General features: G+C 46.1%; 1 protein-coding gene across 1 annotated transcript in view; it reads left to right on the top strand.

Annotated features, from left to right (window-relative positions):
- LOC119180186 (VPS35 endosomal protein-sorting factor-like) overlaps positions 1 to 15,354 on the top strand; it is a 38,012-nt gene extending 22,658 nt beyond the window's left edge. The window contains exons 14-21 of the mRNA XM_037431328.2: positions 2,469 to 2,522; positions 2,884 to 3,360; positions 4,062 to 4,139; positions 6,278 to 6,392; positions 11,437 to 11,772; positions 12,098 to 12,216; positions 12,961 to 13,107; positions 14,885 to 15,354. Of these exons, the coding sequence (XP_037287225.2) occupies positions 2,469 to 2,522; positions 2,884 to 3,360; positions 4,062 to 4,139; positions 6,278 to 6,392; positions 11,437 to 11,772; positions 12,098 to 12,216; positions 12,961 to 13,107; positions 14,885 to 14,986 (1,428 nt within the window). The 3' untranslated portion in view covers positions 14,987 to 15,354. The remainder of the gene's footprint in view (positions 1 to 2,468; positions 2,523 to 2,883; positions 3,361 to 4,061; positions 4,140 to 6,277; positions 6,393 to 11,436; positions 11,773 to 12,097; positions 12,217 to 12,960; positions 13,108 to 14,884) is intronic.
- The last annotated feature ends 1,590 nt before the right edge of the window (positions 15,355 to 16,944 follow it).

Below are 16,944 nucleotides of genomic sequence, written 5' to 3'. Positions count from 1 at the left end.
TGCACTTGGTACTAAACCTGTCAAAAGTTTTTGAAGCCACCTAGTGCACGAGAATTCCTCAGATAGATAGTTTTTATCGGCCAGCAGCTTGGCACACTAGATGGATGGTTTGAGAGTGCTAGATGTGTTATGAGAACACTGACTTAGAGTCTAGCAGTTTAGCTAGTCATCATTTACACAGTGGCCTGGCGACTTTCGGGGAAGGCTACCTGCTTATACTCCCTGCTTTGCATGTAATGCCCCGATATTGCTTGATCCTGCAAGCCATGAAGTCAGGTTTGATGAAGACTGGCTTTCTGCATACATGGCTTAATCTTTGCGAATTTTCAGTAGTGGCAGTGTCACGAATTTTTCTATCAGCATGCACCGCAGCAAATGCTATGCTGCGACCCTGGCGGCGTTGTCACTCTCCTTTATGTTATCTGCAGAGGGAAGTTCAGGAACTCAATGTGAACTATGCCCTTTTGTGTGCGTGGAAAGAAACAAAAGAACATCACCCAAGAACACCGCTAACTGAAAAACTCGACAGTAAGCTAGAAATTTCAATTTAAATGGCTAAGGGTGTGCGAATATTCGAACTTTAGAATATTTTTCGGAGTGGCGTTTGCTATTCGATTCGATTCACAATGGAATTTTACTGAATTATTCAATCTACACGAAGACAAGTACAGTCAACGTTCAATTGGCAGTGGCCCCTTCAGATTTTCAATGTGCTTTGCCCCATCACATTTTTGCATTGCAGCAAAGTTGTCTTTCAGGCTTTGCTACGGTCGCAAATGTTTTTACTCGGGAAAACGCTGGTTCCTACATAGAGATGACAGATGCAGCAGAGGTTGGGCCTCGACTAATGCCGTTTCAAACTTGAGATATTGGGGTAGGAGGTATGAAAAACTGGATGCCGAAAATTTTCAGCATCCAAAAGTTCAGATGTTCATATATACTGACAACTACGAGGCAGATTTGTAACTCGGGACTCGAAAAGAGTGCACCTCTGTCCGCCACATCAGTCGGGCTTCTGCAGAAGTTGAAAGAGGAGGAGGGGCTGAGGAAACAGCATCTTTGCCTTTCGCATGCAAAGTGTTGTCAACCTTAGCTGCACCAAATCATGTACATAAGTACGATTTCATCTCTGCATTCATCATCATCAGCCTGACTACGTCCACTGCAGGACAAAGGCCTCTCCCATGTTCCGCCAGTTAACCCGGTCCTGTGCTTGCTGCTGCCAATTTATACCCGCAAACTTCTTAATCTCATCTGCCCACCTAACCTTCTGTCTCCCCCTAGCCCGCTTCCCTTCTCTGGGAATCCAGTCAGTTACCCTTAATGACCAGCGGTTATCCTGTCTACGCGCTACATGCCCTGCCCATGTCCATTTCTTCTTCTTGATTTCAGCTATGATATCCTTAACCCCCGTTTGTTCCCTAATCCACTCTGCTCTCTTCTTGTCTCTTAAGGTTACACCTACCATTTTTCTTTCCATTGCTCGCTGCGTCGTCCTCAATTTAAGCTGAACCCTCTTTGTAAGTCTCCAGGTTTCTGCTCCGTAGCTAAGTACCGGCAAGATACAGCTGTTATATACCTTCCTCTTGAGGGATAGTGGCAATCTACCTGTCATAATTTGGGAGTGCTTGCCGAATGTGCTCCACCCCATTCTTATTCTTCTAGTTACTTCAATCTCGTGGTTCGGCTCTGCGGTTATTACCTGCCCTAAGTAGACATAGTCTTTCACAACTTCAAGTGCACTATTACCTATCTCGAAGCGCTGCTCCTTGCCGAGGTTGTTGTACATTACTTTCGTTTTCTGCAGATTAATTTTAAGACCCACCTTTCTGCTCTCCTTGTCTAACTCCGTAATCATGAGTTGCAATTCGTCCCCCGAGTTACTCAGCAATGCAATGTCATCGGCGAAGCGCAGGTTACTAAGGTATTCTCCATTGACTCTTATCCCTAACTGTTCCCATTCTAGGCTTCTGAAAACCTCCTGTAAGCACGCGGTAAATAGCATTGGGGAAATTGTGTCCCCCTGCCTTACACCCTTCTCGATTGGTATTCTGTTGCTTTCTTTATGAAGCACTATGGTAGCAGTTGATCCCCTGTAGATTTCTTCCAGAATGTTTATATATACTTCATCTCTGCATTACCTCATTCTTAATAAGACAAGTGTGAAACATCACCCAACCAGCACTTCACGAACCTAGCCAAAAGAAACGCTTTCATGTCACTGTCTTATAAGAATGTGCTTTTTTTCCCCCTGTAATTTCGCTTCTAAGTATTCGAAAAATATTCTAGAAATATTTAATTCGACTTGCACTCACACTTCAAAATTCAAATTTGCATCGCACCCGAAATTTCTTGCAATTCGCACAGTTCTGTAAATTACGAGCTGTTGGTGACCTGGCCGTTTCAATTAATGCCAGACCATGCTTCTACAGGTGTCATGTGTTGACCAGAGTGACATTTCATTGCAGGACTACCTGAGCTGCGTAGAGGTCTGGATCGAGTTCCCTTGCAAGCACTTCACGGTGAGAGACTACAGTCCTTCGAAATTCTGTTTCGTCGGATGCTTGGCTCATTTGACGGTCGCTTCACTTTGCAAAGCTTGGGCCCTTCTCAGCACTTTTGAGCGTGCTCAGAATGAATGGAGCTGGTTCGAGCACTCTTGAATCCCCGTACAACAGACATCAGTGGCATAACACAATGCTCAATGAAATCAGTGTTCCGTTATACCACCATGCGAGATGAGGCAATCTGCCTCATGTGAATCAGCCACAGAACAGTTTGTCTGGCAGTGCCTGACGATGGACTGGTGCAGCCTTTTTGCAGTGTTGCGAGGATCCTAACAGTGGGCAACGAAGGGTTCGTTAACTCGGCCGTGCAATGCAGGTGCGCGAGGTGGACGCCCTGCTGGGTGCCCTGGTGCGCCAACTCGTTCCGGACCGGGCGTACGAGCAGCACCCCCAGCAGCTGGCGCGCGTCGTCGAGCGCCTGCTGCAGCACGTCACCGACTTTGGCCGGCTCTGCGCCATGGAGCACTTCCTGCCCTTGCTGGACCTGCTGCCCCGTGAGGGGGACGCCCGGGTTCGTGGCTGCAAGGCCGTCATGGCCGCTTTCCTGGCCCAACAGAAGGAGCCCACCCGCGACCCCCTGGTGCTGCACGCGCTGATGCACGTCGGCCAGGCCCTGCACGCATCGCTCAACGCGCTCGCCCTGGAGGACGAGCGGCGTCACATCGGCCAGCTGCTCTGCGGATTCCTGCAGAGGGTCGGCTTCGGCCGAGACTTCGAGCAGCAGTTGGCGTTCTACGTGGACGCCCGGGCTGCATTCAGCGCGCTCGACCCCGTGCTCGTGCAGTTGGTTCAGGTGCGCGTTTTTCCGGCTTATGTAAAGTTTACACTGTAAAGGCAGTTACACTATTTGGGAGGTATCTTTTCTCATATGAAATTAGTATTGTAGACTCTTGTTGAATGAAACTTGAAGGGATCCAGGAAATTTTGTTTCGTTTGACGAAGTTCTGTTTCCATATAAATAGAGGTGCAGAATTCAAGCAAAAAACCAATCACGTCGAGGACAGTTGTTCTGTTTAAGCAGCAGTTCAGATTGAGAGATTTCCATTTGCTGGGCGTCTGATGTAATCATCGTCCGGCTTGCTTGAGTGTGTCTTTTCTTGCAAACCAAGCACTCGCAACTTTTCTGTCATGAATAGCATGTCATATTCACAGCACGCATTGTACCAGGCATTCAACCCAGGAAAGGCACATGAGACGAACGACACTCGTGTGACAAAAGTGTGATTCATAGGCTGTCATTTAGTGATACCCAACACCAAAGTGAAGCGCTGGACGCATGATTGTGCCAGCGAGAATTGCCACAAGTGATCAGGTGGCCACCCATTTTTTATTGGAGCGAAATGCCAGAACTTTTGTGCACATGCAGATGTATGTGCGCGTTAAGTTAATTCATGTGGTGCAAGTCAATTTTTAGTTCCCTGATACACAGTGTATCTCATAATCGGACAGTGGTTCTGGCCCGCAAACACCCCGGAATCGAATTGATATGCACAGGACGTAAACCTCCTGGCCATGCGTACCCGCCAAGTCGTCAAGGGCCATCACACTCGCAAAACAGCTGCCTTTGTTCGGGTATGTTGCTCTTTCTTGGTTCGTTGTTTTGTTTCGCATGCACAGTTCGTGACACCTTTACGTTTGCTGGTGACCTGTGCCGACATGATTATTTTGATAACTAAATGTGTAGTGGACAAAGGGAGTCATTTCCAGACCAAGCTTTAACAGATGGGAAGTGTTTGTGTGTTATAATGAAAGACGCCTAAATCTGGCATCACAATCAAACTAGCTGCTCATGTAGTAAGAGTACTTTGATGCATCTAGTAGTTGACGTTGCCAAACAAAGGTATCGTGAAGTTATGCAATGTGCTATTTACAAGCACTCTTGTATTCCATCCATGATTGGCATAGAAGCTACAAGCCTAGGCCTTGCCACTTACAAAAGAAAGCTCTCCTGTATGATGTTAACACCACTTGTGTTGCTCATGGCTGTAGAACATGTTCTCATTCTGCTGGTAAATATTGAAACAAGTCTATCATAATTAAGTCCTGGCTGTAAATACACTGAATTGTATGTATCGGTTTACCTTATAAGCAAATACTAGGCAAATACTAGGCAAATAATTATGCAAGTTTTACGTTCGACTATCTAAATAATAAATTTTATTCTTAGAAACTTGAATGAGATAAGTGCAGCCGCAATTGAGCAGCGAAATAATAAGAAAAGAAAAATTTCAAGTAAGTTTCACATGTCACTTTACCCGAGAAAGAAAAAAAAAAGATGGGCTGAATTCTGAGGAAAATTAGTTCATTGCCTGTTGCGATTCCAGCCATTAAAGGGACAATAAAAGAAAGACGATTTTTCGTGTATTAGTACAATTTTGCAATCGGGAAAACACCACTCTTAGCCCGACACAACGCCCGGCAAGTGAGAAAACGGGCCGAAAGAAAATGCGAGTAGGGTCGCCACTATGAGATTCCTGCACCAAACACCGCGTCGTCATAGATTTTGAAGGCGTCTACTGGGTCCTACCTAGCTTCTAATTGAAAAAAAATTAAGTACATTGTCTCGTCTTCCGGTGCCATAGTCCTAGCATACCAAGTTTAAGAAAATTTCATATGGCAATGTAGCACAAATACGAAAAATGCATTTTGAAATTGTCAGCATCACGCGCATAGATTTCGGCTTGAAATTTTAAAACTAAACTAACCTTGATTTTCTGTGCTAATAATGACCATATGGCAGTGAAAATTGTGGCATTAGAGTCTTCCGAGTGCAGTTTATCAATTCAAACCAAGCCATTGTTTTTGTGCAGTGTCCCTTCGAGGGAAGGATTACTTCCATATTCTCATACGAGCATTGTCTCGAAGCTCCCCCGACGAGGTTGAGCCTAGAACTGCACGCCTAGAGAGTCGCTGCCGACTAATGCTCGTGTTAGGTGACCAGTCTGGCTGAGGTATAGACCTGCTGTAGAGTTTCCTCAATTGGAGGAGGAGGAGGAGGAGGAAGGGAAGAAATGAAAGGCAGGGAGGTCAACCAGACGCACGTCCGGTTTGCAACCCTGCACTGGGGGAAGGGGTGTCTAGTGGCTAAGGTACTCGGCTGCTGACCCGCAGGTCGCGGGTTCGATTCCCGGCTGCGGCGGCTGCATTTCCGATGGAGGCGGAAATGTTGTAGGCCCGTGTACTCAGATTTGGGTGCACGTTAAAGAACCCCAGGTGGTCAAAATTTCCGGAGCCCTCCACTACGGCGTCTCTCATAATCAAATGGTGGTTTTGGGACGTTAAACCCAACAAATCAATCAATCAATCATGGGGGAAGGGGTGAGGGGATTAAAGGAGAAGAGAGAGAGAAGTGAAGGGCAACGTGTGTGTAGATGTGACCTTGTCCATTGCACGCTTATAAGCGGTCGCGTAGTCCGGTCGTCTTTAGAAAACTTAGCAATTGGAAACACAAGGTTGACAGGAGGGGCATCAGCATTGTTTATTTTACACTGAAACCTTATTATAACGGAGTTGCATCGTACACGAAAATAAGTTTTTTATATCAGCATATTTGTTACAAAGATAAATTACTAACACTTTCTATTGCAAGGCTATTTTTCATTTACTTTGTTATAACCAATATTTCGTTACATCCGTGTTCGCTATATCGAGGTTTGAGTGTATTACTGTTCCTGCGCTTCATGCCGTCGCCCTTCTGCCCACCCCCGCAGGCGTGCGCGGCCTACTGCTTCATCACGATCCCGTCCCTGAGCAGCGTGCAGTCGCGGCTCGAGCTCTATCTGCTGTCGGGACAAACGGCGTATCTCAACCAGTGCCTTTCACAAGGTGATCATTGCTTTTGTACCCGTTCTACAGTTTTCGAAAAGCAAAGCTCTCGAAAGGCTCGAGGTCAAAACGTCGAGCATCCTAAATAAACTCTTCATGCCGTTGCATATGAGCAGCCACCACCGGCGAAGAGTCCGCAGAGCCTGCCCCGCAGCATAAGAGACTGCCCCGCAGCATAAGCCCAGTACGAGCGACAAAAGGCCCACTCATACCGGGTTACCACAGCCAGCTTTGCATTTTAGTTCTGGCGCTGAAGATTTGGACATTCTTTCGTGGTCTGTGGCAGAGAGTGGTTGGGCTCTACTTTGTCTACGCCAAGGAAAGACTTGGCATCAGCCAAGATTGCCCCTTTGTGCCCCTAAAACCAACCAGCTTCGCTGCTACTTAAGCTCCAAGTGGCTAGTGTAAACATTTCTCCCCCTTTTTCTTTCCTATTTTAAGATTGTTTTCCATGGCTGCTGCCAGCCTAGAGCTCTTCCACCAAATCTCTTTTGATGCTTATGATGAAAAGAGGCGTCACATATTACTTGGGCCACAATTTTAGGGGGCGTGGCACTTGGGCACCGAATAAAAGTTTTCATTGGCCATTTCTTGATGTCCCCTACATTTCATTGAGCGCCTACAGCAGACTCTCATATAAAGAAGCCTGAAGGGACAGGGACAATATGCTCCATTTAACAGTTAACGTTTACTGAGAGATGAGCAGAAGTGCCCTATGCAGGGATGAAACCAACTTTGTCGCAAGCATTTGTTTCATTTAAGGGGGCAGACTGGTCTCGGACATTTTTTGTTTATTTCTTTAGTGATCTTGATCGAAATGCACAGGGTTATGCAGTTTTTTTCTTCTAACTTCAAATATTTAATTCGTTTTCCTGTGACTCATCTTATTCCTGAGATAACTTAAGTTCACCCCCTATTGTTTAAGGCCGCCATAGAAAAAAGTGCTTAATTAAAAGTGATATTTAAGATATGCCAACATAGACTAATGACTATAGAGTGAAAGTATGCAACAGTTTTTGTCTTTTTAGGCCTTTCTTGGTTATTTTATAGCAAAATGAACTATCCATTTTTAAAAGCAGTTGTAATTGTGTTGCAATTTTTATGAGTAATTAATTAAAAAGGCTTGTGCTCTAAATTCTGCTTCCATGCTTGCATTCTACCCACAAACAGGTTTTCATTGCAAAAAGAATTATTGTTGTACCTGCCCTAGCTGCAGAGATATTGAGGCCTCGAAATTGAACAGTCGTAAATTTACTTTTTTGAGAAAAATGAAAAAAAAAAAAAAAAAACTGGAAAAACACAGTTTCTTGAAAAAGCAACAATCATGGTGCGCATTTTTTGCAATGCTCATAAAGGCGCTCATAAATTCATAGCAGAGCTTCTAACGTAGGTCTCGGCAAATTATAAAGAAGTCTTGAAGTCGGTTCCCCATTTTCTTCCAGGGTCTGCATGTTAACAGCACCAAGAATCTGTGCATTCTTAGTGCTGTTAACATGCGAAAAAACAGTGCATTCTGCACTTTAACTCGAGTACGAACAGCCAATAATTTTTATGCCCTTCCTGTGATGGAGGAGCAATATCTTTTGTTCTACCCAGGTCGTCATTTTCATTTATTTTTGCTTTTAGTATAGACACAGTCGAACCCAGCTACAACGAAACTGATGGGGCACAGAAAAAAAATGGCAGCATATCCACGGAGTGAATGATGGAGAGTGGGGCCAAGCATTCGTCCGTCCATTCGTTCTTGCTTCTGTCCGTCCATGCATCCATCCGCTCGTCCTTGCGTGCGTCTGTTCGTGCGTCCGCCCCTGTGTCCGTCCATGCATCTGCCTGTGTGTCCGTTCGTCCATCTAGTCAACACTCTAAGTACCACCATCTCGCATCTTTTCATCATATATTCCGCATATAGAAGCGCCGCCATCCAGTGGACATTCCAAGGACTGAACGAGAGGAGGCACACGCACACTTTCTTACGGCTTGCGCTTCGGGTCTACTTCCCACCTTTAACACCATCGAGTTCATGGTATATACTAGTTCACTGTATTCATGGCACTGCGGCCCCACGCTCGCTAAACCTTTCTAAAACCAAGGAGGTTACGCCCAGCGAGTATAACGTAGCAACATTTTCCTGTCAGATAGTGCTCAATGTACATGCCAATAGCTGCTAATGGGGAATGAGAGACAGGAGCATTCAGCTTTTAGTTAACGCGCATGCCACAAACTTTTTATTGTTCAACAAAGCACAGGAGAAATCTCCCACCAGAACCACCTTGGATGTCAAAATGTAACACTGGTTACACACTACGACTACGACAACAAGGAACGAACGGGTGCCGCTTTAAGGAGCTTCGCCCCTAAAATTTTCGTTGTAGTGAAATCGAAAAAAATATAGCTGATCTAGCTAGCAAAACAGAGGAACGTTTATCTCAAAATTAAAAAAAAATGTCCGCTGCTTCCTATTCTATCCCAGCAGCGTTACGACATGATTTTCACCCACGCATAGCGAGGCCATGGTGAAAAGCACGCTGAAACAACGCCTACAACCGCTTTCGTGAACGAACCAAACAGTTACATTAACATGCTAACACCAGCGGCAGTCCTCCGTCAATGTGTATTCGACTACGCAAAGATAGAGGCAGGGTATTGTGGAGCGGCGACTTTTGTGTTATTGTATGCCATTTTTATCATGCATCACTCGCGGCTAGCTGATTTTGTTGATAATGCGGATGAACAGCCACTCTGATTAGTTGCTACACTGGCCAAGCACGAACATAATGATAAGCATCGGAAAAGGCATTGTGCCGCAGTTGCACCAAGCAGCTGCGAGAAGGAAACCATGAACTTAGCTGCAGCTTCGGATCGTCTGCGGCTTAAAAGCAAGCCTCATTGCTATCGCTATCGAGCAATAACGGCGCCCATGCTTACTAAAGAGCGGCAGTATAGCGGCAGTTTCTGGTGGTGCCAACGCGTGTTCTAGACTTCGTTGGCTCTGAAATTGAATCAAAATGTTAAAGATTGGGTTTACGGCATAGCAACAAGTATCTGAGCCTGGAATTGCATTGTGGAATTCCGTTGAGGCGGGATGATAGAAAAAAAAGTGTTTGTTGTGCCGACAATATTTATGCATTGACTCCTATAGACTACTGACAGGGAATCGTTAATTTTTCGTTGTAGTGGAAGTTTCATTGAAGCGGCGTTTGTTGTAGCAGAGTTTGACTGTAGATTCAAATTGTTGTAGTGTGAATTTTGTTATGATAAAACAATATAAAGATAAAATGTTCTAAACTAGAGTCCTTTGTCTCAAGTATAAAGGAGGGCATTTTTTACGTCAGGTTCAACTTTGATTGAAAATGGTTTAAAGCAATGATTTATACCCCTACGGTGCTCTGCATACATCTCAAATAGATTCTGAGAGTCGTAGATTGCTGTGCAGGTTGTGATTAGTTTGCTAATCAGGCCTTAATAGAAACTGTTCATGACATTTTAAAAACAGCTAAGAATAGACAAAAAACAAACACAAATTACATATTTGATAGAATCATACCACAAATATATATAAACTCAGCAAGTTCCATTAAAATCGATCAATTAATAAATTCACAGCATATCGATGGAATGAATGATAATGAGTGGAGCAAAGCATCCATCCATGTGTCTGTCCGTGCGTCCGTTCGTGTATGCATCCGTCCGTTCGTGTGTCAGTCTGGCGACGAGCCCGCGCCGTCGTGGCCCTCCGCACCTGCCGCTCCACTTTGTACATGCCCCACCAACGATCCGACACGTACGGTTCCGATCCAGGAGACTGAAAGAGGCACTCCTTCCCTGCGCACCCAGGCGGCGATGAGCACGAGCCGCCGCAGCCCTCCGCTCCACTTCCTCCATGCCCCACTAACGATCCGCCACATACGGCCACGATCCAGGAGACTGAGGAGAAGCATTTGTGGCCCACACACCCACGCACAGCCCGTGCAGCAGTCAATCGAAGAGTAGCGGTACAGCGACGTCTAGAATATCCTCACTCAACTGTAGTTTGGATGTACTTCTATGAGACAGCACCATCTATTATACTGTTGGGGAGGTACTGCCGTTACGCCTGATGCGGGACAAGGTTAGACTAAGAGAAGTTTCGCTTCGAAAGAAAAGTTTTAAAGTGCCACATGCCCCCTTCACAGTGTTTAGGTGCCCAATCCTGTGTTGAGCACCAGCATGCCTCATCCTTTGTTGTTCATCATTACAGCCGAGCAAATGAGCTTGAGCTCGTGGAAAAGGTGAGAGCGAATGCTGGGCGTAAAGAGTATGGTGAAGAGGTGAGAAGGAAACCGCGGTGCGGCATACGAGAGGGCCACGTAGTATTTATAATCTAATTATATGTGCAACGCCAGTCGCGTAGCACCTTTCTGGATGCCATGCAATAACTCTGGAATCATCGATGAGTCTTGCCATTCGTCTGCCACAGCTGCTAAACAAGCTGCCCGAGCGAAGGAATCCCGGTCTGTCTCTCCTATTCTCTGCCATTCTCAAACTGTTCATTTCAGCTGCAGTTGATTGGCCATAGCTTGACGAGCAATATGTCCTCTGCCTTTAGCTCCTTTATGCAACATTATTTCAGCATTGTGCAGCTTCCGCAACTCTCGACAAAAATGAGAGGAACGAAATGTGTTTCGACGTAGCAAACAAAGTCTCCTGATATATGATTTTGGCCACGCAAATCTTGGCGGCCATGAATTATCTCCGATTATGCTATCGCTTTAGCTCTCGAACTTTGTTTAATGTGGCCTCCCGTTTAACCCACCAGTGAAGACCGGTTGGCATCATTCTCAAGCGTCTGGGACCTGCTGATACGCAAGGGCAGACTTGCCAAGTTTGTTCACGTGTTCTGTGTCTGTACTTCCAACGCCGGGAGTGTGCTGTGGGGGTGCGCTGGGTTGATATGATTTCGAGTGCGATGACGTCACGGCTTCACACTTTCTCGAGTAGCTGAATATGCCCTGCAGAAACGAACGCAACGAAAATAACTCCCCTGACTTAAGTGGCAAACTTGCAGGCGACGCGTTCCTGCAAGCGGCCATCGAGCTCCTCCCAGAGTTGCCTCCCTACGTGGAGCCTGAGGGGGGCAGTGGCACCTCGACTCAGCGAACCAGCACCGAGCCGTTCCTGGTGTCGTACGCGAGCAGCCTGCTGTCGACGCTGCTGGTGGTGCCGGACCATCCGGAGCACGAGCCTCTGCGGCTGCTGCGTGGACTGCTGCAGGTGCTGCACGAGCGGCCGGCATCCACGTGGACCAGCTCGGGGGGTGATGGCCGGGCACGCATCTTTCTCAATGCGCTCAACCTGCTTGTGGCGCTCGGGCAGGAGCACTACCTCTATCACTTAGACAAAGGTGCGTCGTATATGTGGAATTATATGCACTGACAATTGAACGTACTATATGCATATCCGTGGACATACATGTTGGCTTGTATGCAGTAATAAGTGGATGTATATGGTCAAATACGTGAACATGATTAATACCACTGTAACCCGAGCGAACAAATGCATGATGTGCTGAATGAGTCAGTGCATCTTTGAGTTTCTGAAAATTGTGTGCGTGACTGAGTGTGTGAGAGTGAACGATTAAATGTGCCGCGTATCAGATTGTGTGAGCAAATTAAAAAAAATCCCTAACATTTGGTGCATCTTGCTGCCCCTTACTCTCAACCCTGCAGTGGATTCCAATGACGCACTGTACGGCGGCGACCCAAAGTTCCGGGCACAGTTGGAACAGCTGTGCACTAGCGTGCTTGATCAGCTGCTTTCGCATCTACGTGCACTCGGCGAAGCTGGGGTGAGTGTCGCACATTTAACTGTCTCAAGCTTCGCAAGTGCGCTAGATTCAAAACTTTCACATCGGAAGCATCAAGCCACAGACTGCAAATGACACTCAAATTCGTGATTAAACAGACATATCACGTGTGGCTCGGAACGGCTATGAATGCAGGCTAGCGCGGGTTTGAAGAAGGGGGAAGATAAGGGCTAGAAGATACTAGAATTCGAGCTTGGACTGTCGCTGAAACCAATATTTTGTTTTGATTGGTTTCTTCGCCAACAAAGACAAGCCATAGCTTAGAAACGCTGGCTTGAGTGGCGTTCCTTGTTAGACAACTTCTCATCTGGCTGGCATGTGTGCATGATGGATTTCGTAGCTTGGACTTAAGGTTGTCAGCAGGCAATGTTGTTCAATTTGGTCACAGCTTCAAAATTAGGTGGACAGTTCAAGAAAATCTTGCAGTGCGAGCTATAATGCAGACTTGGAGGAACACAATAAACAGGGTGGGAACTACTTCGAACTGGTTTATTCTACAAGAGTAATGCTTTTCAAGGACGTTCTAAAACATGAGATCAGTGTGTGTTAATGCATTACGATAATGCTCAACATGTGCCCATAGTGTTGTGCATTTTAATTTGCATCGTAAAGTTTTCTTGAAATGCGAATCCTTGCCAACTATCTCAAGCCATAATCCTGTATGTTAGATGGCATCTTTGTTAGTGCCTGTGCAGTTTGAAACTGTGAAGTCGCGCGCTCTTGCAGCATGTGGAGCGACAAGCACGGCTGGCCGTGGAGCTTCTGCAGAGGCTGGTGATCGGAGCAAACTTGGAGAGACGACCGCTCTTTTCCTTGGCGGTCAGCCTGTGGGGCCTGGCCCATCGAAATGCTGCCCTGGATCACCGTGCTTCGGTCAGTGCTGAAATCATCTTGGCATTTGCCTCCTCATCACATTTTACAGTGCGAGCTATAATGCAGCAAATGTGTTGCGACATTTGCTGCAATGGCCTACATCTATCATGTTTTTCAGGTAACCCTTAACTATACAGATTTGATGAAACTAGGCTATTTACATTATCGGAGCTAAGCTGTCTGCATTACCTACAAATATCAAAATCTTGGCTTTCTATGTACAGTCAATTCTCGATAATTCAAATTCGAAGGGACTGGTAAATTTGCTTGAATTAAAATAAGTTCGAATTGATGAAATCTAAGTGAACGGAGGGCTCCCTATGTAGTGGCGCATGTGCATTGAGCTAATGAACAAGCGGGAAGTTTCAGAAGACTTACATTTATTCACAAATCACAGGACATCTGCCATTAATTGAAGTAATCGGTTATGCGTGCCTGCACACGTTTGCCTTGCAACGAGTCAATCAATTTCGCATGCAGCTTGCAAAGCATGGCTGCTTCGGCTTCGGCATTCTCCTGGCAAGAGAAGCTGGGCGCGGCAATGTCCAGCGCCGTCACTTTCTAGAGACGATAACAACGACTGCATCTCTGCTACTACCCTCTGCACCAAAACCGCAGCATGGCCAGCACATGATGAGAAAGGAAGAGAGTCTCCACGCGGAAGGAAGCAGATCATTGAAAGGAGAAGGGTTACATGGCAGGGGCGGAAAAGGGAGAAGCGCGGCACAGGCACGTCGCAGATCGGCATTCGATAAAACGCAAACATTCCACCGCAGCCTTTTCTTTCCTTCGCACGCAGCGTCAAGGTGTCGGAGGTGCCGCCGCGGGATTGGGCGGTGTGCTGCATGTTCGAATTAACCATTGCAAGTGCTTGCGCGTTCGAATTGCCGCGCGTTTTCGCCCATTGGAATACACATAGCTTTGATGGGACCTCATCGTGAGTTCGAATTAACCGGAAGTTCGAATCAAGCGTGTTCGAATTATTGAGATTCGACTGTAGTGCAAAGCTTGGTTGCAATTGGCTTTTTGAGGCTCGTTATAAGAATGTTGCATGTGGCATGGAATCACATTCACTATTCAAAATAATTTTACAGTGGTGCTGTTAAAATTTCTCGTTATGCAAGTTCGCATTACCAGAAAAATATCACCAGGAACAGGTATAAGCGAAGCTCATTAAGGAACTGAGAAGTGCTGACCTAGTCTAGCCGCGATGTTTAGTCTAACAGGCATTTACTTGAAGAAGACCATTTAAGTTGTGTGATCGAATCTGGCCCACCCAGGATAATGGAATTTCATGTGGCCTAATTATACTGAAAGACTAATTGAGATTAGCTAGGACACCTCCAGCTCTACTGCAACTCAGCCTCGCGCCTTTAGTAAAGCATTCCCACTTTTTTCCTTTTGTAGAGTTATGTTAGCGACATGCATATAACTACGAATGAGTTCACCTTGCGCATTTGATAATTTGTTGAAATAAATGTTCAGGTTGCGGGATCAAATCCCGGCTGTGGCGGCTGCATTTCTGATGGTGGTGGAAATGTTGTAGGTCCGTGTGCTCAGATTTGGGTGCACATTTAAGAACCCTAGGTGGTCGAAATTTCCGCAGCCCTCCACTACGGCGTCTCTCATAATCATATGGTTGTTTTCGGACGTTAAACCTCACAAATTAATTAAAATTAATGTTTGGGAGAATTTGACAAACAGTTTTTACACTGTCCTTTGCACAAATAACCAAGATCTGCTTTGAGCATTCAATCAACGCCCTTCCTCATTCCAGGTGCGCTGCCTCGAGTTTGTCAAGAAGCGAGCAAGCAAGGCTGGAAACAAGGGCCCTTATGCCGAGCTGGCTACCAAGTTGCAGATCCCTTCACCGGTCTGAGGCCCTGCCCCATCTTCGCACTTTGTTCTCGAAGCCGAACTCGGTTGCGCCGTCTCTGCTGACCCGGCAAAGTTGAAGCTACTTGCAGCTTTCAGATCACCCTCGTGCAACTTGGGCAAGGAGAGCTTGGCGTAAGCTCGTAGAAACTCCCTTCTGCTTACGTGACAAGTCGTCAAAATACGGAAGTGCGAAGACATAGTTGTCCCATAAAGACGTACAATGATCTGAACGGAGAAGTTGCGACATTGTGCACCACCAATCTATGGTCCCAAAAGTAATTTTGATCGAGGCTTCTGCTGTGCGAAGTCTCTGAACTGCTGTAGCCAAGCCCATTGGCAGGAGCATAGAAAATAAATATGTGCGACAGACCTGCTTTGTTTTTTGTGTCATTCAAGGTGTGAACTTTAAAATGTTTTTGCAATGAGGTGAAAAGATGAGTGGCTAGCTAGCATGACACAAGCATAAAAAAAATGTGAAAGGCAGGTTAGTATGCCTAGACAGGGGCAATGCTTCTTCAGTGAAAAGTGAAGCATTCCACTTTTCAAAAGTACTTGAACCTCGATATAATTAAATATCGGTTATAACAAAGCAAATGATGATTAGTCTTGTAATAGATATGGTGTTAGGATTATACCTTTGTGACGAAATTTCGGATGTAACGAAGTTATTTTCGTGCGAGATGGAACTACCTACGTTTTAATAAGGTTTGAGTGTGTTTGAGCAATACTGACAATACCCACGCAGTACTTGCAATGTTGAGGAATATCTGAGCAATTTGTAGAAACCTACATTTGATGTAAAACGGAAACGGAAATGTGAAACGGATCACGGCAGATCACAATCTGAGGAGACCATGTGGCACAGGTACCATGGTAAGTTTGATCGCAGCTTTTTAAGGAAAAGGTGTTGGGTGCCTATGTTGGAGGTGTAACACGTGTAACGTTCATCCTGTTCTACATGTGCGCGGCAAGGGTTCCGACTACTCATTCACGTGCCACATGGACCAAGCGTTTACAGTGCAGTCCACTTATAACGATATCGAGAAAACCTAAAAATATGATCGTTATAACCGGTGATCGTTATATCTGGACTGCCGCCAAAAAATCGTCGCCGGACGTACCTTTTGTAGCTCCAGGCTTCATTTCGCTATTTTCACCAATTAATAAATATTGTAGATAGTAGGATGTCAAAAACAAGACTTTATTTCTTACTCCGAAGAACGCATCACGGGTTCGCTGAGGAAGAGAGACTGACCGACGGCGGGGTGGGAGCAGTGGGAGGAAGAAAGCACAGCCAGAGGTACACAGCCGGAATGCCAACGAGGCCCCGCCCCGATGCCGCCGCGCCGCTTTGCTTTTCGCTTTTTTTATTTTCTCTCTCTTTCCCGCTTTCGTTCGGCAAGCTACGAGTAGCTTGCCGGCTTGCCGTTGTAGAAGGCGGGGAGCCGCGGAGCGCGGCGCTTTGCTTTTCGCATTTTTTTTTTTTAATTCTCTCAGCCTCTCCGCGGTCGACGCGCGGCGAGGCGCAAAACGTGACACAGCTGGCGCCATCTGTAGCGCGTCGCGCCAACTCGCGATGCTCTCCTCGGCTTTTTGAACGGCCGGGACGCGCTGCCGGCGCTGTGCTGCAGTGGCGGCAGATACGTACTCGCCTACGCTAACTTTTCGTCTTGTCTCGGCATAGTTCGTTTCAGAGGAACTTATCAATCTAAATGTTACGATTATTCTGAATGAAACATGCCGTCCACGGCAAACTTTTCATCGTTGTATCCGATATGCGGTGGATAACATATCGTTATATATGGTTTTTTTCCCCATAGCCCCAATGCATAAAATGAGACTGTTAAGTCGACCCATCGTTATAACCGATATATCGTTATATGTGGTATCGTTATAAGTGGACTGCACTGTATACCTCTGATTACTTGAAAACATTTATCACTGCCAGAAAGACGATCG

The sequence above is a fragment of the Rhipicephalus microplus genome, chromosome 7, assembly GCF_043290135.1.
Source record: "Rhipicephalus microplus isolate Deutch F79 chromosome 7, USDA_Rmic, whole genome shotgun sequence".
Classification (NCBI taxonomy): domain Eukaryota; kingdom Metazoa; phylum Arthropoda; class Arachnida; order Ixodida; family Ixodidae; genus Rhipicephalus; species Rhipicephalus microplus.
The sequence above is the reverse complement of the archived record's forward strand: the minus strand, read 5'-3'. Positions and strand labels throughout refer to the sequence as shown.